A 23,129-nucleotide genomic window follows, 5' to 3' on the forward strand; every position below is an offset into this window, starting at 1 on the left:
TAACCACGTCGTCCGATTTCAAAAAGGTTTTACGGCGAAAGCATAAAGTTAGATTATGTTAGGAGAGTACATTGACAATAGCTGTGTGTAATGTTTTGTCAATTCAAAGACAGGGTCACCAAAACCATAAAACCAGCTAAAATGATGCACTAACCTTTTACAATCTCCATCAGATGACACTCCTAGGACATTATGTTAGACAATGCATGCATTTTTAGTTCTATCAAGTTCATATTTATATCCAAAAACAGCGTTTTACTATGGCATTGATGTTGAGGAAATCGTTTCCCTCCAATAACCGGCAGTCAAGTCAGCACCACAAATTAAATAATTAAAATTAGAAAACATTGGTAAAATATTATATTGTCATTTAAAGAATTATAGATTTACATCTCTTGAACGCAATCAACTTGCCAGATTTAAAAATAACCTTACTGGGAAATCACACTTTGCAATAATCTGAGCACTGCGCCCAGAAAATTATGCTTTGCTATATAGACAAACGGCCATGTTGGAGAGATCTAAAATCGAAAATACTATGTAAATAATCCATTACCTTTGATTCTCTTCATCAGATGTCACTTCCAGGCATCCCAGGTCCATAACGAATGTAGTTTTGTTCAAAAAAGCTCATCATTTATATCCAAAAAGCTCCGTGTTGTTAGCACATGATCTAAGCCAGCCGGACTTCTCGTCATGAACGAGGGGAAAAAATATATTTCCGTTCGTTCAAACATGTCAAACGTTGTATAGCATAAATCATTAGTGCCTTTTTTAACCAGAACATGAATAATATTCAAGGTGGACGAATGCATTCTCTTTTATAACGTATTGGAACGAGAGTACCCAACATGAACTCGCGCGCCAGAGTCTAATCGGCCATCACCGTTCCATGGCTCTTGTTCGGTCAGATCTCACAGTAAAAGACTCAAAACACTTTGTAAAGGCTGGTGACATCTAGTGGAAGCCATAGGAAGTGCCAAAACATTAATCAACCCCTGTGTGTTTCAATGGCATAGGCTTAAAGGTAATTCAACACATCAGGTATCCACTTCATGTCAGAAAATGTCTCAGGGTTTCGCCTGCCAAATGAGTTCTGTTATACTCACAGACACCATTCAAACAGTTTTAGAAACTTTATAATAATATAATAATAATAATATATATATTATAATATATAATAAGTATATGCATATTCTAGTTACTGGGTAGGATTAGTAACCAGATTAAATCGGGTACGTTTTTTTATCCAGCCGTGAAAATACTGCCCCCTAGCCCCAACAGGTTAATATTAGAGATCGCTCACCAGCTGTTAACCTCTCTAGGGGGGTTGGGACGCTACCGTCCCACCTGGCCAACATCCAGTGAAATTGCAGAGCGCCAAATTCAAAATCAGAAATACTCATTATAAGAATTCATGAAACAAACAAGTGTTATACATCGGTTTAAAGATTAACTTCTTGTTAATCCAACCACGGTGTCAGATTTCAAAAAGACTTTACGGCGAAAGCAAACCATGCGATTATCTGAGAACAGCGCCCAGCAGACAAATCATTACAAACAGTAACCAGCCAAGTAGACGAGTAAAAAAAGTCAGAAATAGCGATAAAATGAATCACTTACCTTTGATGATCTTCATATGGTTACACTCACAAAACTCCCAGTTACCCAATAAATGTTTGTTTTGTTCGATCAAGTCCCTCTTTATATCCAAAAACCTCAGTTTTGTTGGTGCGTTTTGTTCAGTAATACATTGGAAGAAAGCGCGGTCACAACAGACAGATGAAAAATCTAAAAAGTACCATAAAAGTTCGTAGAAACATGTCAAACGATGTTTATAATCAATCCTCTTGTTGTTTTTGGCATAAATAATTGATAATATTTAAACCAGACAAAAGCTTCGTCAATAGAAAAGGAGAAACAAGAAAGGCATGCTCCCGGTCACACGCTGGACTCATGTCTGGAAATTTCCACTGTCCACTCATTGAAAGTGCTGTTCCTCCCTAATTTTTCAGAGTAAAAGCCTGAAACAATGCCTAAAGACTGGCCACATGTTGTGGAAGGCATAGAGATCGTGAACTGCATCATAAGTCTTTGTATGGTGGATAGGCTTTCAATGGAAAAGAGACATTTCAAAATAATAGCACTTCCTGGATGGATTTTCCTCAGGTTTTCGCCTGCCATATCAGTTCTGTTATACTCACAGACATTATTTTAAGAGTTTTGGAAACTTTAGAGTGTTTTCTATCCACATCTACCAATTATATGCACATCCTAGCTTCTGGACCTGACTAGCAGGCAGTTTACTTTGGGCACGCTTTTCATCCAAAATTCCGAATGCTGCCCCCTACCCTAGTGAGGTTAGCAAAACATTACTAGATTGATATATTCTATGTCCTTGTTCAGGACATGAAATAGGACATGGAATAGAGTGTGTGTATGTGTGTTTGTGAGCGCTGGCAAGGGGCGGTGACGTGCGTACCATGGAGGAATGTGGAACAGCGTGAGGTTGTCATCTGGACCTCCTGTGCTGTCTGGGTCTGTCTACAGTGTGTGTGCATCAGCTCTGTTTGACTGTCTGCTACTCTGAGAAGCCAGAATATCTCTGTTTGTCATGGCCCTGGGGTTAGTGTGACAGTGTTTATGTTTGTGTGTTTCTAGTCCACCTCCTGTGATCAGAACCCCCTTCTCTTTGATGTCCGTTTTAGTTGGACTCCCTCCTCCTCTTGCCTACATACCTGTTAATTTATGATCTGAGGTCTCAGGTCCGCTTATAAACTTGGCCCCTGCTCTGTTTTGATAAAAGGCGGACCACCTCTGATTTCGAAAACGTGTCAGAATGAGGTACCGGTAGATCCTATTGAATCATGTGCCCGTTTGAATCCAAACCACAGCACAGAGGCTGTTAAAAGCTGGGGGAGAATAAAGGGCCCTGACCCCGTGAATTTCCAAATTAGATTTTTTTTTTCTCATTTCTATAACTAGCAGACCACAGTGAGTTAGGTTACAGTCCCGGTATGTGTCCGAAATGGCACCCTATTCCCTACATAGTGCAGTACTTTTGACCAGAGCCCTATTGGGCCTGGTCAAAAATAGTGCACTATATAAGGAACAGGGTGCCATTTGGGATGCAGACCCAAAGAGGCCCGTGAAGTGCACCATATGCTGCTGGTGTTTTTCTATCAGGTCCTGTGTGATGCCAGAACAGCCCCTGGTCTCTCACTCACAGGGTCTGTTGGGGATGAGGTGTGGGGCTGGGAGCAGGTAATGAGAACAAGTCCATTATGAACCATGAATCTTTGACGTCACTTCAGTGTGCTTTAGTGTGGTCTTTATGCCGGTAGGCTGTTTGTGTCAGGACAGGAGCAGGGGGTTGGAAGAGGCTTTTCTGGGTTGCTGGAGTCTGTCAGTAACCCCTATAACAGTGTAGTGTAGTGTGGGCTTCTACCTACTGCATTTTCACTCACATTTCCACAGTTATTAAGATGTTGGATTTTTCAGACGGTGATTGATAGGCATTAATTAACATAATGTATTTTTGAGCTCAGAAGCAGATTGGTTTCCTCCCTCCTGCTCACTGACTTTTTTCAATAAGGAATAATTGTGTTTGATTTATACTTACTTTAAAAATTATGAATTTCAGGAATGACAGATGGCATGCTTTATGCATGTCAACCGTCCAAATTCCATGACATTTGTTTGACAAGAGCATAAAAATCACCATTTGCAAACTGAAGCAGGGGACATTTTATTTGACAAGTTAACTGCTTTAACAGACCAATATATAACAGCAAACAGAGGGCTGGTAGGACTTACTACGGCTGTATTTCCCTCCAGCTGAGCAAGTTATGTAGACAGTTACGAGGAGCGATATGCCACTGGCCCCCATGCATCCATCTCTGTAACATTAGTCCTGCATGGTGCTTGGAGAGAGAGAGGGAGTCAGAGAGAGAGTCAGAAAAGAAAGAGAGAGGGGGGAGCAAAAGAGAGAGCGAAAAAGCGCGAGAGAGGGGGAGAAAAAGAGTGATAGGTGAATCATAGCATTGACCTTCTGGCGGACTCTAATAACATTTCTGACAGTTCCTACATGGCAGACAGAGTCTTCTTACCTGTTCACCAGCTCACTCTGACTGCATAGGTACAGAACAGGAGTGATGAACACTAATCAAATTGTATTTGTCACATGCGCCGAATTCAACAGGTGTTGACCTCACAGTGAAATGCTTACTTACAAGCCATCAAACAATAGAGTTAAGAAAAATACCTAAAAAAATAAGAAATAAAAGTAACAATTAATTAAAGAGCAGCAGTAAAATAACAATAGCATGGTTATATACAGGGGGTACTGGTACAGAGTCAATGTGCGGGGGCACCGGTTATTCAAGGTAATTGAGGTAATATATACGTGGGTAAAGTTATTAAAGTGACTTATGTATAGATAACAGAGTAGCAGCAGCATAAAGGGGGGGGGGGGGGGACAATGCAAGCAGTCTGGCTAGTCATTTGATTAGATGTTCAGTAGTGTTATGGCTTGGGGGTAGAAGCTGTTTAGAAGCCTCTTGGACCTAGACTTGGCGCTCCAGTACCGCTTGCCGTGCAGTAGCAGAGAGAACAGTCTATGACCAGGGTGGCTGAAGTCTGACAATTTTTAGGGCCTTCCTCTGACACCGCCTGGTATAGAGGTCCTGGATGGCAGGAAGCTTGGCCCCAGTGATGTACTGGGCCGTACGCACTACCCTCTGTAGTGCCTTATGTTCGGAGGCCGAACAGTTGCCATACCAGGCAGTGATGCAACCAGTCAGGATGCTCTCGATGGTGCAGCTGTAGAACCTTTAAGGATCTGAGGACCCATGCCAAATATTTTCAGTCTCCTGAGAAGAAATAGGTTTTGCCGTCCCCTCTTCACGATTGTCTTGGTGTGCTTGGACCATGTGTTTGTTTGTTGGTGATGTGAACACCAAGAAATTGAAGTGCTCAACCTGCTCCACTACAGCCCCGTCGATGAGAAAGGGGGCGTGCTCGGTATTCCTTTTCCTGTAGTCCACAATCATCTCCTTAGTCTTGATCACATTGAAGGAATGTCTCGGCCAGGTCTCTGACCTCCTCCCTATATGCTGTCTCGTCGTTATTGGTGTTCAAGCCTACCAGTGTTGTGTCATCAGCAAACTTAATGATGGTTTTGGAGTCGTGCCTGGCCGTGCAGTAATGAGTGAACAGGGAGTACAGGAGGGGACTGAGCACACACCCCTGAGGGGCCCCAGTGTTGAGGATCAGTGTGGCGGATGTGTTGTTACCTACACTTACCACCTGGGGGCAGCCTGTCAGGAAGTCCAGGATCCAGTTGCAGAGGGAGGCGTTTCTTCCCAGGGTCTTTAGCTTGGTAATGAGCTTTGAGGGCACTATAGTGTTGAACACTGCACTGTAGTCAATGAATAACATTCTCACATAGGGCTTTCTTTTGTCCAGGTGTGAAAAGGCAGTGTGGAGTGCAATAGAGATTGCATCATCTGTGGATCTATTGGGGCGATATGCAAATTGGATGAAGCCAGTGACTGATGTGGTGTACTCCTCAATGCCATTGGAAGAATCCCGGAACATATTCCAGTCTGTGCAAGCAAAACAGTCCTGTAGCTTAGCATCTGCTTCATCTGACCACTTTTTTATTGACCGAGTCGCTGGTGCTTCCTGCTTTAATTTTTGCTTGTAAGCAGGATCAGGAGGATAGAATTCTGGACAGATTTGCCAAATTAAGGGCGATGGAAAGCTTTGTATGCGTATCTGTGTGTGGAGTAAACGTGGTCTAGAGTTGTTTTCCCTCTAGTTGCACATTTAACATGCTGATAGAAGTTAGGTAAAATGTATTTAACTTTCCCTGCATTAAAGTCTCCTGCCACTAGGAGTACCGCCTCTGGATTAGAGTTTTCCTGTTTGCTTATGGTGCTATACAGTTCATTGAGTGCGGTCTTAGTGTCAGCATCCGTCTGTGGTGGTATATAGACAGCTACAAAAAATACAAATGAAAACTCTTGGTAGATATTGTGCTCTACAGCTTATCATGAGATACTCTACCTCAGGCGGGCAAAACCTCGAGACTTCCTTAGATATCGTGCACCAGCTGTACATAGACCACCACCCCTTGTTTTACCAGAGGCTGCTGTTCTATCCTGCCGATACAGTGTATAATCCACCAGCTGTATGTTATTCATGTGGTCGTTCAGCCACGACTCGGTGAAACACAAGATCTTACAGTTTTTAATGTCCCTTTGGTAGGATATGTGTGATCGTAGTTCGTACAATTTATTATCCAGCGATTGTACTGTACGTTGGCCTGTAGTACGGATGGCAAGAGCAGATTAGCCACTCGTCGGCAAAACAAGTTACAAAAAATGCGGTTGGTTAAGAGCCCATGAAACGGCATCCATCCTCTCCAGCGCCATATTACACTATTCTGGCTGACATAGAGGCACCATGTTCAGGGTAGAGAAATAAGATGGAAAGGGGTATACCTTGTCAGTTGTACAACTGAATGCCTTCAACTGAAATGTGTCTTCCGCATTTAACCCAACCTCTTAATCAGAGAGGTGCGGGGGGCTGCCTTAATCGACATCCATGGCGCTCGGGGAACAGTGGGTTAACTGCCTTGCTGAGGGGTAGAACGACAGATGTTTACCTTGTCAGCTCGTGGATTCGATCCAGTAACCTTTCAGTTACTGGCCCAATGCTCTAACCACTAGGTGTGAGTCATTGTGTGTGAAGTATTGTGCATCAGAATTGCCTTTGAAATGAATCCTGGGCCAAGATCCATTAAATACTTAAGGTACTTGGAACTCACAAACATTTGTCTGTCTACAGTAGTCACAGTGATTTAGTTCATACAGTAATTCAATGCCATTCCAATCTGACTATGCAGTCTGCAATGAGCTTATAGTCTATGAGCTAATAGAAGGTGGAATTTAAACCTATTTCCGTGATATTTGCAAGAGCCAGTGCACTCCACTTCAGGCTCTCCGCATGATCAAAGATTGAGTGAGCACTTACTAGTCTAATGTCTTTTGCAGGAAAACCCATTCACTTGAAGAAATAACTCATTTGCCGGAGTACCTCATTCAAAGCTATCCTTTTTGTAAATGTGCTGTCACAGAGTGCAGCAGCAGGAGAGAGAAGTAGGAAGCGGGGTATCGTAGGAAGTGTTTGCAAGCATGGCGATGCTAAGTAAGCATGTAAGTATTCCAAATGTCATCCGGCTTGTCACCGTTATTAACGAGGTTCAAGCGGCAGTAGTGGATCATTTTCCATGGAAATTCAATGCATTTTAAATAGCAGGCAGAAGAACCATTCCAGGCACAGATTTACATAAGGTAATTGCAGAATGCTGAAAGTACCATAGTGGGGCTAGTGGCGTTAGATTTTGTTCGCTCTCTCCCTTCAGTAATACAATCAAGTCCATTAAGTAGGCAATAAATACAAGGCAGACTGTATCAGCACCCCCTGACAGATAATAGAAGCTCTCCAGATATCAATTTATTTACCACCAGCAGGCAGGCAGTGCAGTTCCTCGTAGGCCTAAGACAGTGTCTGGTAGGCCTATGCTATGACAAATCATTGGTAGGTCTTTATTATAGCAGCATCATCATCATCCAGACCTGGCCTACTCTAGTAGGAACACGCCCAATACAGTCCCAACCCAGTTACCATCCTCTCTACGAGCCCTCTGCCTCCCATTCATCTCACACTTCAAGCGACGTTTCACATGATGTTCTCAAAAGATCAGCAACTGGCAGTCACACTTACACATTGACATAAAGACAGACTGTGGAGCTGGGAAAGACAAATAAAATGGAGAAGATTGAGAGAGAGAGAGATGGTTGAGGAAAAAAGAGGGAGAAGCAGATTAAAGAAAATATACTATTTCCATTTTAGGGCAGACTGCTATCCTATATTCACCTCTGTGAACTGTTAAATTTCCTGGCAGACAATCATTGACATGCCAGAACGCACATCGTTTAATCATAATACCTTTAAGTTATTGTCCTACACTCATAATCTATGTTATGTTTTCCATACTCCAGTGGAATGAACAGAGCAAGTTGGCCTGAGGTAATATTTAGCCTGCATGGGACAGGGAAGGGAAAGGGGATACCTAGTCAGTTGCACAACGGAATGCATTCAACCGAAATGTGTCTTCTGCATCCAACCCAACCCCTCTGAATCAGAGAGGTGCGGGGGGCAGTTTAACGGGGGCCAGGGCTTTAACCACCTTGCCGGCTCAAACCAGCACATTTCGGTTACTGGCCCAACACTCTTAACCGCTCATGTCTGCATGCCAAATGGCACCCTATTACCTATGTAGTGAACTACATAGGGAATGGGGTGCCATTTGGGACACGGTAATGTTTCTAACAGAAGAACTATAAAAGCATATGTATGACCATGGTAGGAATTGAACACTTTGGAGATTATGGGGTAATGAACAGACCAAAGTTGAGGACACACCAGTTCACTTGACACAAGACTGAATCCAAGCATTACACTGTTGATTTTATGTGCATTTTACATTTGCTGTACTTTTCACAGCATTTGTCAATAACAAAATATGAAAATACTCTGGATACATTCAGTAACATATGACATATTCATTGAAATGTTGGTGTAGGTGCAAGATGAGAAAGAGTTTGAGTGAGAGGTCTACTAGTGTCTCCAAGTGGCCACACACCTCTCCAAACTGTGCACAGTTCCTTACACTTTCATGACTTTTCTTTAGCTCTACTAGCTTTGCCATTGAGGACCTGATGCAAACACACTTACAGTTTTTTATTTGGAACACAGCCCTGCTGTCACGTCTACTCCCGCTTCTCCCCTCCGGCGTTCGACTTTGCCGGTTTACTAACCACCGGTCCTGGGAACTATCATTACGCACACCTGGCTTTCATCATTACGTGCACCTGTGCTTCATCATTAAGCACACCTGGACTCCATTACCTCACTCATTACCTCCCCTTTATCTGGTACTTCCTTGTAACCTTCCCCAGGCAGTATTGTTTCTGTTGGTCATGTCTAGACACTACTCCTATGTTGTATCGTTCCATGTTATTTGTTATATTAAACTTACCACCTGCTTCTCGACTCCCAGCGTCTACGTTACAGAATACTGCCTCACAAAATGGAAGCAGCGGGAAATCTCCCAGACGGTCGATGAGCAGGGATACCTATTTCGTCAACACCACGACCAGCTGGTGCAACTGGGGACGGCTATGGAAGAAGTTTTTTGCAGTGTTCAACGTCTCGAACATACCTGAGAGGTGTTGCCTTCAACTAGCGGAGGATACTCTACTACTAGTCGAGCCAGCCCATTCAGCAACCCGCCCAGGTCAGCGATGCGGTTTGTCCCTCCCAGATAAATATGACAGCACCCCATCTAAATGCCGTGGCTTCCTGCTACAGTGATCCCTCTACTTTGCACACCAGATGGGAGCCCCCACCACTGAGAGGTCCAAGGCTGCCAGTTATTTTTCTGCTGACTGGGTGGGTGTTGGAATGGGCCACGGCCATCTGAGAGAGGAGCTGGATTTTTATGAGGGGTTCATGGCTCGGTTCAGAGGTATCTTCGATCATCCACCGGAGGGCAGAGGGGGGAACACCTACTCCAACTACGGCAGGAGGACCAGACAGCTGCTGAGTACTCGCCACCTTCGTACACTATTCAGAAGAGAACTGCGCATGGCGGTTCAGATGGAACTGGCCTGTCGAGATGACAATCTTCCTTTAGACACACATCGCGATGGCCATCCTTCTGGATAACCTTATTTTGGAGCGTTGGCTTTCACATCGCTTCTCTCCCTCCCTCTGAACACTTTGGATCAGAGCCTGAACTTATGGAGGTAAGGGTCTCGGGCCTCCCCGCGGCGGAGCGACGCAGACAGCTGGAGCTTTGTCTCTATTGTGATCAATGAGGGCACCAGCTCCAGCGGTGTCCGTTATGTCCCAACTCGGGATCCATGAGAGCAGAGACGGTCATGTGATCTTCCACCTCCTGGGGCAGGTGTGAGTATCCTCTTCATCATTTTCTGACAAACCCTTTTTGGTGTCGATCGCACTAGTTGACATCCCTCATGTACTGTTTCTACAGCATTAGTGGATTCCGGTGCCGCGGGGAACTTTATTGACCAGACCCTTGCTGCCTCCCTCAACATCACCTCATACCCGCTCTCCTCCTTTCCCGGTTCAAGCCCTCGATAATCGTCCATTAGGTTCCGGGACCATCACACAAATCACCAAACCCCTCACCGTGGAGTCCATCCATCAGGAGAACATCCCTAAATCACCAGCTCACAAGGTCGGCCTCCCTTGACTTCAACCCCACCATCTCATGGTCGATGATGAAAATCAGACTGGGCACCTGAATGCTGGAGGACCTGTCCCCTGTGGTGCCACCCTGTGGTTGTCCAACTCCCGGAGGTATACCCAGACCTGCAGGAGGTATTTTCCAAAACCTGCTCCATCATCGCCCCTGGGACTATGCCATCGACTTGCCTGCAGGCTCTGCGCCCCCACGAAGACGCATCTGTCACTCACCCCCTAGATTTGGTCTTATGTAGCCACATTTGAAACTTTTGTTTTTTTACATGGGATAAAAGTTGACTCAAAGCTACAAAATGGAATATCATACACGCATGAGGAACAGTGGGAAAGTATTTATACTTTGAAAGTTGATACACTTGTAAACTCACTTTTGAGAAAAGGGCCTTTAAATGTTTTGGTACCTACTAGAGAGCTCTCCTTTGTCTACACCCATTCAGCATTGTTCACATGCTCTAAACCCAGCCCCACCCATCTCTTGAAGGATTCACATGTGAGATTATGCGCTAAACAGTGAGTCATGTAGTAAAGATTAAGACTGAAAGTGGTAGTAGCCTACAATAAGGAAAAATTTCAGGTAAACAAAGTATCCAGTTTACAATACTTGATGACGCTTACCTAGACACACTTGTCTAAATTGATGGGTCATGTGAAAAACGCTTTAACCCCCAGCCACATCCAGTGGTGGAAAAAGTATAAATTGTTTTCTTATTAAACCAGAGCACAATTATTTGACAGCCAGGGGCACAATGTACTTAATCAAATTGTTCAATCTGGTTTGCTTGTTTTTTGACGGAGAGCCAAGGGCATTTGCGTTTAGTGAGTCTGCCGTATCAGAGGCAGTAGGGATGACATCTTGAGTGTGTGAATTGGACAATTTTCCTGTCAAAATGTAATGAGTACTTTTGGGTGTCAAGGAAAATGTATGGAGTAAAGTAAAAGTTGCAAAAAAGATCAAGTAATGTACAGATTCCACAAAACTACTTTACACCACTGCCCAAATGACTTCACACCAGTACATTAGGATACTTTATATACTGTTACACATGCACACATAGTAAGCCATACAACCCAAGTTGAAACCTAATTTCTTTTGCACACGTACAATACAAACAGATGCATGCGCCATATGTTTGTGGTGGACACGTGGTATATCAATATTTTGCTAAGTGTATGGTCTCTACAGAAGGTGTAAACGGTACAGCCAAATGGTTACTTGCATAGTAGCAATATCAGAAATAGATGGTCAATATAAAGTATGTACAAGAACGATCTCAGTGATAGACGAGGCAGTTATATGCATACAATGAGGTAAAGTGGCTGAGCAGCGGGATAAACAAAAAAATTGAAGCAGCAACGTGTGGCGTGTGTGTTAGGAGAAAGTCATGTGAAAGAGGCACTGCAGATAGCGCTGACGACTGGTCCGTCTGAACCACGCATGAACAAGGGAATCTATATTTGGAGAGCCTGTTTCTGTCCTGCCCTTGACTTTGGTGTAGGGCATATGATGTCCATAGCCTCTTCGTCGCAAAACTCCCTGATCTTGTCAAAAATATTGTTTGTCTAGCTGTGTCCAGTCCAGGTGGTGCTTTTACAGGCAGACCACCTATGGGAGGAAGGATGTCAGCGCTGCGCAGCAGCTGAAACCTGGCCCCGACAGTCCAAACGCTCGTTGGAAACAACACCAGGCTCCAGAGCATCGAAGCTGTAAAACAGGGAATAACAACAAAAAATATCAGAAGACAACCCTGCACAACATCAATTCACCTGCACAACATCAATTCACCTAGAGTCAGGCGTGTTCTACTGATTAATGCTGAAAGACAAATTCCAAATAAATATTTCAGCATTATTATACAATAGACGCGAAATAGCATTCTGAGATATCCCTACACAGTTCATACAGGTAATGTTAGCTACTGTAGCTAGCCAGCCATCTAACGTCAGCTGGCTAGCTAACAGCAAGCTTTAATTAGCTAAAGTTAACCAATAGGTTCAATGTTAGCTAGCTATCATTAGGCTATAACTAGCAATGTGAAATGACATTGAGAAAACGTCTCTAACGTTACACACACCTGATACACAAGTTATTGTTAACTAGCAAGCCAGCCAGTTAACCTCAGCTAACGTTAGCTAACTAACAGCAAGCTTTAACTTGGGATCTTTTGTTTAGACTGTAAGGTATAATTATCTTTTTACATCAGCACATGTATCAATATGTTCTATTGTTTTGTTAAGCTACATGCTTGTGTAAATAGTATGTCCAAAGAGACCGTGTATGTGACTAACTGCTGGGCTGTGGCTAAATAGGGGGTAAAACTGTTGAGGCATGCAGAAGGCTGTTTCACAAACTAGAGTCACATAAGAAACCACTTGATACTGAAATACGATAACGGGCTCAGAGTGTACAGGAAGTGCGTCACGAGGCTGGGACCAGCCTGCACGCCAACGATAGGATGAGTAAGTTTAAACCATGCTCATCCTCCCTCTGACAGGCCAGCAGTGAGCGGGATCTATCTCTGTCAGAGTATTTAAGAAAGAACAAAGGATGTGACACTCAGTTCTCTGTATGCCCTGTGTGTTGTTACAGGGAGCCCGTATATACGAACATCATATTTACCATTTATATTATCAATGCAATTATATGAGCAGAATTAAACGATTGATCTGAAACTAAAGTAAACGGTCTGATTTTATCCTAATACCAGATTCGATTGACGCAACCTAACAAGACATAGCAAATAATTTTACTATAATCCCAATCCATAGAGTAACAACACTAGCAATACAAACTGATAGTCATAGTAAGCTAAAGTTTCCCAAATAACGTTAGGTTTAATGTTAGTTAGCAAGCCAGCCATCGAACTCCAGCTGGCTAGTTAACAGCAAGCTTTAGCTTTTAATGAAAACAACTTTGACAAAATTAGTAACGTATAATGTCTGAACCTGTAGCTAGATTCTTACCTGTATACATGGATGAAAGCGTCATGGCAGACTGAAACCCCTGTTGTTTCCATTTAGTTTGCACAGTGTGTTTGGCCCGTTGTGTTCCACTGATTTCAAAACGTATTATTTTCAGAGTGAGCGAAGGTCAGCATTGGTCGTCCAGAAAGTAGTCCATCACAACTTTTCCCAATGACCTTTGTCGATAGCGCCTGATAAATTCAGGGAAGCAATGTTATTGAGAGCAGTATAGGAACATATTTGCAGTTCTCCAAGGCCAACGTTATATCTTTGATTAATTCTTTTTTTTTTTTTACGGCAGTAGAAAGAGTTTAGGCTTGATGAGCAGCTCATTTTATAGACAAGATGCAACACCGCAGACCAATCCAAACTCATCTCTCGGTTTGTCCAGCCCACTTATTATCTTAGCCAATCACGGCTAGCGGGAAGGTTGCTGTCTTTCTCTGTGACTAAACCAACTAGGCTCGTAATTTAACAATTTTATTTGTATTTACAGATGACATACAAGTTTGATATTAAGGCACATGAAAGTTCACATTATATTAAGGCTCCCCTGTGAAGTAGTGACGCGCAACATACTGGAATCGGGTCACATCTACCCTCTGATGGTGGCTGAAACCCAGGCCATGGCGGAGTACATCCATGAGGCGCTCCAACAAGGTTGCATCTTCGTGGCCAAGAAGGGTTGAGGGTTACGCCCATGTATTGATTACAGAGGACACAATGAAATCACCAAGTACCATTAACCCTCTCCAGTTGGTGCAGGCAGCCATCGAACAGCTCCCCGGGGCCAGTTTTATTTTTACCAAGTTGGACCTGCGGAGTGCATACAATCTCATCCGCATCTGGGAGGGGGACGAATGGAAGACAGCTTAGCCAATGCTCCGTCAGTGTTCCAGGCATTCGTCAATGAGGTGTTCCGGGACATGCTACTCGGCTACTTTGGAGGATCACATCGCTCACATCCGAGTAGGCCTGGAACGCCTCCTGGCTAACCAACTGTTTGTCAAGGCTGAGAAGTGCCAGTTTCATCAGGAGGCTCCTTGGCTACCAAATCAGTCCCCAAGGAGTGCAGATGGATGCCAAGAAGGTAGATGCAGTCAGATCATGGCCAGTCCCAACCACCATAAAGGGGTTACAACAGTTTTTGGGGTTTGCCAACTTCTACCGCCGTTTCATCAGGAACTTCAGCTCCATCGCCTCACCTCTCTCCTCAAGGGTGGTCCCCATTTGTTGGTGTGGAGTCCAGCAGCTGACAAGGCCTTCAGCCTACTGAAGGGACATTTAATCTCAGGCAATTGCTCAAACACCCAGATCCCACAATATATGGTGGTGGACCCTTCAGAGGTGGGCGTGGGGGCAGTTCTGTCTCAACGACAAGGTTATCCACAGAAATTGTATCTGTGTGCGTATTACTCTAAGAAACTGTCCCCTGCAGAGGAATTACGACGTCGGTGATCGAGAGCTCCTGGCGGTGAAGTTGGTATTAGAGGAGTGGAGATGTTGGCTGGAGGGTGCCAAGGACCCATTCGTCATCCTCACCGACCATTGGAACCTGGAGTACATACAGACAGTGAGGAGGCTGAATGCGCCAAGCAAGGTGGGCCCTTTTCTTTACAAGATTTGACTTCACGCTGACCTATCACCCAGGTTCAAAGAACACCAAAGCGTCCCGGTGCTACGATTCGGGAGAGGGTCCTGTCCAGAATGCACCCATAATCCCTTCCTCTCGAGTCGTAGCCCCTGTGGTCTGGGACGTAGATGTGGACATCGCCAGGCTCTGGGGAGGGAGCCTGCACCCACTACCTCTCCTCTTGAGCGCAGCTACCTTTTCCATGGGGATCGGCTGCCGACCTGGGTGCACACAGCTATCGTTGCTGGACATCCAGGTATTTCTCACACTACCCAATCTATCTCCGAGAAATATTGGTGGCCTACCTTGGCGCAGGACGTTAGTCGCTATGTAAATTCCTGTTCTGTATGTGCTCAAACCAAGTCCCCCCCGGCACGCTCCAGCAGGGAAACTCCTTCCCGTGGCTCATCGTCCATGGTCTCATCTATGCATTGACTTTGTCACTGATCTCCCCTCTGAAGATTTCACCACCATTTTGGTGGTTGTGGATAGATTTTCAAAATCCTGTAGTTTCATTCCTTTCTCTGGTCTATTCCAGCAGGTCTTCCGGCATGATGGCCTTCCGGACGATATCGTCTCCCCATGGGCCCCAATTCACATCACGGGTATGGAGAGCCTTTATAGAGAAGCTCGGGCTCACGGTCAGCCTCACTTCCGGGTATAGGCTTCAGTCCAACGGGTAGGTGGAGAGGATGAACCAGGAGCTGGGGAGGTTCCTGAGGAGTCACTGCCAGGACCGGCAGGGAAAGTGAGCACGATTCCTTCCATAGGCGGAGTACGCCCAGAATTCGTTACATCACTCCTCCGCCGGGCTGACTCCCTTCCAGTGTGTTCTGGGTTTTCATCCAGCACTGGCACCGTGGACCCCGGGCCAGACCGACGCTCCTGCGGTTGATGAGTGGTTCAGGCGCACAGAAGTGTGGAGCAAGGCTCATGTAAGACTCCAGTGTGCCGTCCACCGTCAAAAGGAGCAGGCAGACCGCCACTGCAGTGAGACTCCCATGATCCATCCTGGGGATCGCGTCTGGCTCTCTACCAGGAACCTCCCACTCCACCTGGCCTGCAAGAAGCTGAGCCCCCGGTTTGTGGGGCCGTTCGAGCATCTCTGGAGGTTCAATGAGGTGACGTATAGGTTACAGCTTCCCAGTGACTACCGTAGCCCACATTCTTTTCATGTCTCCCTTCTCAGGCCGGTGGTTCCTGGTCCTCTGGCTGATGCTGTCCCCCCACGACACCCTTCCACCCCCCTGGACATCAAGGGAGCTCCCTCCTATGCAGTCAGATCCCTACTGGACTCCCGACATCGTGGGGGTCGGCTCCAGTACCTGGTGGACTGGGAGGGGTACGGCCCAGAGGAGCGATGTTGGGTTCCGGTGGAGAACATTCTGTATCCCAACATCATCCGTGATTTCCATCTTCGCTGCCTCTACTCCCACCCCTCCCCTCCGATGTTCGACTTCGCAGGTTTACTAACCACCGGTCTGCTTCATCATTGGCACTCCCTTAGGTTCCTTTCCCAGGCAGTAATGTTTCTGTTGTTCATGTCTAGACGCTACTCCTACGTTGTATCGTTCCATGTTATCGTAAACTTACCACCTGCTTCTCAACTCCCAGCATCTACGTTACACCTGTGTCCCCACCATCACACAATTAGTTGTTTACACAATAAAAAATTTTTTTTAGGCCTCCCGAGTGGTGCAGTGGTCTAAGGCACTGCATGGCAGTGCTAGCTGTGCCACTAGAGATTCTGGGTTCGAGTCCAGGCTCTATTTTAAATCACAATCTGGGTCATGTGGGAATCATTTGAAAGCTTATTCTATTGCCAACATGCCTAGCTAAGTTATAAAATACAATCTTACTTCAGACAGATTGTAATTTTGGTGTGCATAGAATGGAGTCATGAGTGCATTCAAGTGCGTGTTCTGGAGCAAATTTTCTTCACAATATGACAAACAGGCTCATTTTGTTCAGGACAACCCTGTCCCAGGGTAGAACACGTCATCCTTGTAACTGTGGATCAAATAGTGATCATAAACGTTGATACTGTATATGAGAGGAGTTTCAAATATGGAAATGTGAAATGCACATTTGGACTCCCGGGTGTGTGGTTTGCTTGTATGACATCAAAGCGGTATTTATTATAATCCTCAATGTCTCATCTTTCAGAACAGACTCGATTTACAGCATTTCCCTCACTCAGACAACTACAAATGTGCAAAAGTTGCCCAATTAGCGGGAGGAATAGGCACATCATCTTGTAGCGCTCGGTGCGCAAGTTCAGCTGTTAGTCAAAACCCATACAGTGCTGTGAAGTGGGGAACCTGAGCTCTGATGTCATTTATAGCATTTTAATGTACAGCCACTTTATTCCAATTTAGGCGCTTAACAATGACAATATCTGCTATTTTCAACCCGTATACGGGATGACAGGGGCTGTGTGGAAAGGGATACCCTTTGTGTCAGTTCCATTTAGTTTTAGTTTTTTATTAGACATGTCACAAACAGCAGTTAGTCTGAAAAGTACATTCAAAATGTGCAGTTGACCATGCGTCAAAATCAAGATAACATTTCCTCTTTTGTAACAATGTATTTTGTCGACAATTTACAAAATCAGTGATATTTCACTCGTTGAACCAACCACTCACCATCAAAACATACATACTTCAATAAGGAAATATTTTTTTTTAATGTAGGCTGCTGTACATGATATGCACAGAGGCTTTTTTTGCATTATACCTTCCATCACCATAAACTTGAATGTAATACTATTTTCCAGTACCATTTTCTCTCCAGTCCCAGTCCCGTTGAGATTAGCTTAGGTAAGGAGAGTGATTATGAAGTTGGAACAAAGGCTTGGGCCTGCATCCCAAATGGCACCCTAAATAGGGAATAAGGTGTTATTTGGGACGTAACTAGTATTCATCTGAAATAGTCATGTTAAGACTGACTGCTATTCCCTGGCATCTCCATCTCTTTTCCCAGTAACTCCAGAACACGAGGGAAGAAAGGATGAGAGCAGGAAAGGGAGGAAGGTGGGGAAAAGAGGACATCTCCTTTCACTGAAAAGCCAACACTTTTACACTTATAATGAAGGCCTTTCACTAGCAGAGGCCTACCATACCAAGCACGTTAGACTAGACAATAACACACATCTGTTCTTTATCTGTACACATTCGGGAAGATCTTATGTGCATCCCAAATGGCAGGCCCCCTATTCCCTATGTAGTGCACAAATTTTGACCAGGGTCTATACATAGGGAATAGAAAGCCACTTAGGATGCAGACAGTCTTCAGATATAGCAAGTTAATTTACTGTATTATCCCCCAAACACAGGTTTGTTTTGATGCTTCCCAAAACCAGTCAAGTGACATACTGACTGACCACTGTTGATGATTGCACTAGGGTCAAAGGGTAGATCTGGAAGAAGCGGTGGGGCTACAGTTCTAGCGAGGGAGGTAGGATAGGGAGGGTGACCTGTTCACGTCCAAAATTGCACCCTATTCCCTGTATATTGCCTTACTTTTGACTGGTTAAATACTCTGGTCAAAAGTAGTGCATTATAAAGGGAAAAGAGCGCTGAAATGCAGTTCCCAGATCCGATCGTGGTGAATGTTTTCATTATAAAGTAGGGGAAATATAGCTAATACACATGCCTATGTCCCATCCAGTTGATCCAGCGGTCCCCTCCGAGAGACCCCATACATCATTTTGGGGTCCCGTCAGAGAGCCCCCATATTTAATACTGATTCTGTATCCATACCACTGAGGCTTTACATTGTACTTCACAAAATCCAGAGGTCAAGTCAACAGTCAATGTTCCACAACACTGAGAATATCCAGTTCATAGGTTCGGCTTATTATTATTCCAACACAAAGCAATGAGAGTAGTCTTTATACAGACGACCAAGCATGGTCTATATTCTACCACATGGTAGTAGGATATGGGCTTCCATTGACTTGACAGAGGGAGATCAGACCACCCAGCCAGTCACTTATTCAGTGGGTAGTTAGTTGTTGTTTGAATGATCTGGATTGAGTTGTGCTTCCTGTGTTGTGATGTCATCAGAGAAAGCCGGAAGTCACTCCAGCGGTTTCTTTAACGCCACATCAATGTATCCCACAATCCTCTTCTTCTGTTTCACTCCAGTCCAAAACAATGAAAGTCTTATTCACCAAGCTCTTGTTGTATGTAGTATGTACTTAATACTGGCCATAGGAATCCCGTATAGAACACAGTTATACCCTGTATACTCAAATCCATTGGATCACGTCACACACGGAGGGAGATTCATCCACGCCATTCACACTGCACTCCGCCCGTCGTCAATGCCATGACGACACGGTCCTAGATCCAGCCAGCTCACCAACCAACCAACAAACCAACCAACCAACCCTCTCCCCTGAAGCAACTGCACCGCCCTGCTACTCACAGCAGGAATGGCAACCAAAGTGAATGAAATCTGTATTTATTTACATCATATTCATCTCTCTCAAAATGTCATTCACTAGTTTCCTTTATTAATCTTATTACCAAATGAACAATAATTACATTTTTGTTTTTCTTTCTTTAAATTGCTGGGTCCACAGCAGCAATGTTTCAGTCACAAAAATAAGCGGTATTGGGTGAGTCTGACCAGTCACCAGACCATCCTCTTCCTCTTCCACAGGAGTTTACCTCAGGTGTCGTACTTAGGTGTTTATTTTCTACCTGCCGAATATGTTCTCATACTCCAGTAAGATGAGCTCAACAATCTGGTTCTGATAGACCATGTGAACAGCGATGTTTCCCGTCTCAGTCTCAGGTCTGAGCAGGGTGGGGCCGAAAACGATCGCTACACTCTGGGTCGTCATACGGTTGGCCTCTCCATGGTCAATCACCCTGAAGAGAGAGAGGAAGGCGAGAGGAGGAAAGAGTGGGATACAGGGACGGACTGCGAGCAGAAATCTGCCAGGCATTTCCAACACAAAGGCACATTTTTTCCTTGAGGCCCCCATTATTAGCCAAATAATGATCATTATGTGCAAAACCCCCAATTTAGACAGGCCCACTGGGCTAAAGATGGACCAGAACCATCTGGCATTTTCCCGAACTGCCCTATGGTCTGTCCGTTTTGGTGAAATAGGCATTTCATTTAGAAAACACATTACAGATGTTGGCTGGTCAACAAAGGGATCAGGTATACGCTGGAGACAAAACGTATATAACATTTATTAAGTAAGCTACTGCTAGTATTCGAAAAACATAAGATGCAAAATACAATATTAAACAACGTCAGGTAATATCGCTGCTTTTCAATGGAAATCAAAATCCTTGCATACAGAAACGCTGCTCCACACAATAACATTATTCATTGGAAAACCCAATTAAATCCCCTTGTCTCATATACATAGGTAGCATCCCAAATGGCACCCTATTCCCCATATAGTGCACTACTTTTGACCAGAGCCCTGGTGAAAAGTAGAGCACTATGTAGGGAATAGGGTGTCATTTGGGATACACTTCCATATAGACAAAATGTCACACAATACATTTCCTAGAAGAAACACCAGATCTAAAGGTATTGCATTATGGCAAACACAGGGCCATATAAATGCAAATAGTGCTTAGGCAAATGTCATTCTGAACATGCTGTATGATATAGCCCCGAGCTCCAATGGGCTGAGAATCTACCCCGAACCCTACTTATATGTCCCCTGGTCCTGTGTACCTCAGACACATCAATCTGAGAGTAAGTCAACAAACTAAGGTAGTAGTGAGGACTGACAGGCTACTGTAGGTTATTGATTGAAAAAGAACAGACAAACAATATAGAGTCCCAAGCAAAACGGACAATATGTGGTAAATAAACATAATATATTATATTGCCCAGAAGAAGGCACTGTATGCTCAAACACTGGTGCTTTTACCTATTAAATCCATGGGAGCATATGCAACTTCTTACATTTCTTTCATAGGTAAATAGGTAAAAATCCTCTTAAAACTAACCTGATCTCCGCTTTTGTCTGGGCTTGATGTGAACAGCCAATAATACACTTGTTAGCCACTCTAGCATGGCAGGGAAAAATGGTGTTTCAAAAAGAAAGTATGCAAGTCCAAAATGCAAGACTTATGACAAAAAAATTGTCCGAAAAAAATAAATGTATATCGGTTTTACTTGAGGACCAAAATATTGGCTGCGGCGTCATACAGGTTGCAAAATAGTTAGGAAGAGATTTTCGGTGTGCCGATTCCGTGGCACATGGTTTATGAACTGATAACGCAAAACAACTCTTGATTCAAAACTTTTGAAATGAAACAAAATTCTGGCCACAAACAATGTTATTTATATGGGGCATATAACCATCTCTGCTCTGCAGATTTTGCTACAAATAGACAGAATCACTAGATCACTTATTTTGGTATTGCCCCTGAGAGTAGCTGAGTGGTGGGTTTAAAAGCTCATGTTCTATAATAGTTATGACTGAAAACACAATGTATAATGTATAAGTACTATCTACAGTTGAAGTCAGAGGTTTACATTCACCTTAGCCAAATACATTTAAACTCAGTTTTTCACAATTCCTGACTATTTATTCCTAGTAAAAATTCCCTTTCTTAGGTCAGTTAGGATCACCACTTTATTTTAAGAATGTGAAATGTCAGAATAATAGTAGAGAGAATGATTAATTTCAGCTTGTATTTCTTTCATCACATTCCCAGTGGGTCAGAAGTTTACATACACTCAATTAGTATTTGGTAGCATTGCCTTTAAATTGTTTAACTTGGGTCAAACCTTTTGGGTAGCCTTCCACAAGCTTCCACAATTAGTTGCGTGAATTTTGGCCCATTTTTCCTGACAGAGCTGGTGTAACGGAGTAAGGTTTGTAGGCCTCCTTGCTCGCACACACTTTTTCAGTTCTGCCCACAATCCTTTCTATAAGATTTAGGTCATGGCTTTGTGATGGCCACTCCAATACCTTGACTTTGTTGTCCTTAAGCCATTTTGCCACAACTTTGGAAGTATGCTTGGGGTCATTGTCCATTTGGAAGACCCATTTGCGACCAAACTTTAACTTCCTGACTGATGTCTTGAGATGTTGCTTCAATATATCCACAACATTTTCCTCCCTCATGATGCCATCTATTTTGTGAAGTGCACCAGTCCCTCCTGCAAGAAGGCACCCCCACAACATGATGCTACCACCCCCGTGCTTCACGGTTGGGATGGTGTTCTTCGGCTTGCAAGCGTCCCCCAATGGTCATTATGGCCAAACAGTTATATTTTTGTTTCATCAGACCAGAGGACATTTCTCCAAAAAGTACGATCTTTGTCCCCATGTGCAGTTGCAAACCGTAGTCTGGCTTTTTTATGGCGGTTTTGGAGCAGTGGCTTCTTCCTTGCTGAGCGGTCTTTCAGGTTATGTCGATATAGGACTCGTTTTACTGTGGATATAGATACTTTTGTGCCTGTTTCCTCCAGCATCTTCACAAGGCCCTTTGCTGCTGTTCTGGGATTGATTTGCACTTTTCGCACCAAAGTATGTTCATCTCTAGGAAACAGAATGCGTCTCCTTCCTGAGCGCTATGACGGCTGCGTGGTCCCATGGTGTTTATACTTGCGTACTATTGTTTAACGTTTGATGAACGTGGTGCCTTCAGGCTTTTGAAATTGCTCCCAAGGATGAACCAGACTTGTGGAGGTCTACAATTTATTTTCTGTGGTCTTAGCTGATTTCTTTTGATTTGCCCATGATGTCAAGCAGAGGCACTGAGTTTGAAGGTAGGCCTTGAAATACATCCACAGGTACACCTCCAATTGACCCGAATGATGTCAATTAGCCAACTTCAACTGTATCTCAATGTAATGTGTATAAAAATATCAAATTACTTTATTCTTGCTATGTAACAAGTGTAAAAATAAATAAAATGCCATGTATGTAAAATGTGTGTAGAATGTACAAAACAAAGTATATTTTTGTCCTCCGAAGAGAGAGGGGAGGCAGATGGGCAAACAAAACAATAAAAAAAAATACTATTAATATTTTCCCCGTTTTCTTTCTCCCTCCTTCTCGCCTCCTTCTTGTCTCTAGTTTAGGAGGAAATCAAAGCCTTTGCAGCCTGAATAGAGAATGCTTTATGTACGAACCGGTCACAGGGGGACATGAGTGTATTACCGACTGTGCACATCAAGCCCA

At 44.0% G+C, this 23,129-nt stretch overlaps 1 protein-coding gene across 7 annotated transcripts in view; it reads right to left on the minus strand.

The window, feature by feature from the left end:
* Positions 1-3,732: 3,732 nt before the first annotated feature.
* LOC106590041 (rho GTPase-activating protein 12) overlaps positions 3,733-23,129 on the minus strand; it is a 129,747-nt gene continuing 110,350 nt past the window's right edge. For 5 of the 7 annotated variants that reach the window (XM_014180538.3, XM_014180537.3, XM_014180539.3 and 2 more), the window contains one exon: positions 17,422-19,833. In XM_014180538.3, the coding sequence (XP_014036013.1) occupies positions 19,659-19,833 (175 nt within the window). In that variant the 3' untranslated portion in view covers positions 17,422-19,658. Of the gene's footprint in view, positions 3,924-4,463; positions 12,062-17,421; positions 19,834-23,129 lie in introns of those variants that run through there. The other 2 variants (XM_045711030.2, XM_045711029.2) reach the window with 2 other exon arrangements.

Source organism: Salmo salar, chromosome 29, assembly GCF_965601325.2.
Source record: "Salmo salar chromosome 29, fSalSal1, whole genome shotgun sequence".
NCBI lineage: Eukaryota > Metazoa > Chordata > Actinopteri > Salmoniformes > Salmonidae > Salmo > Salmo salar.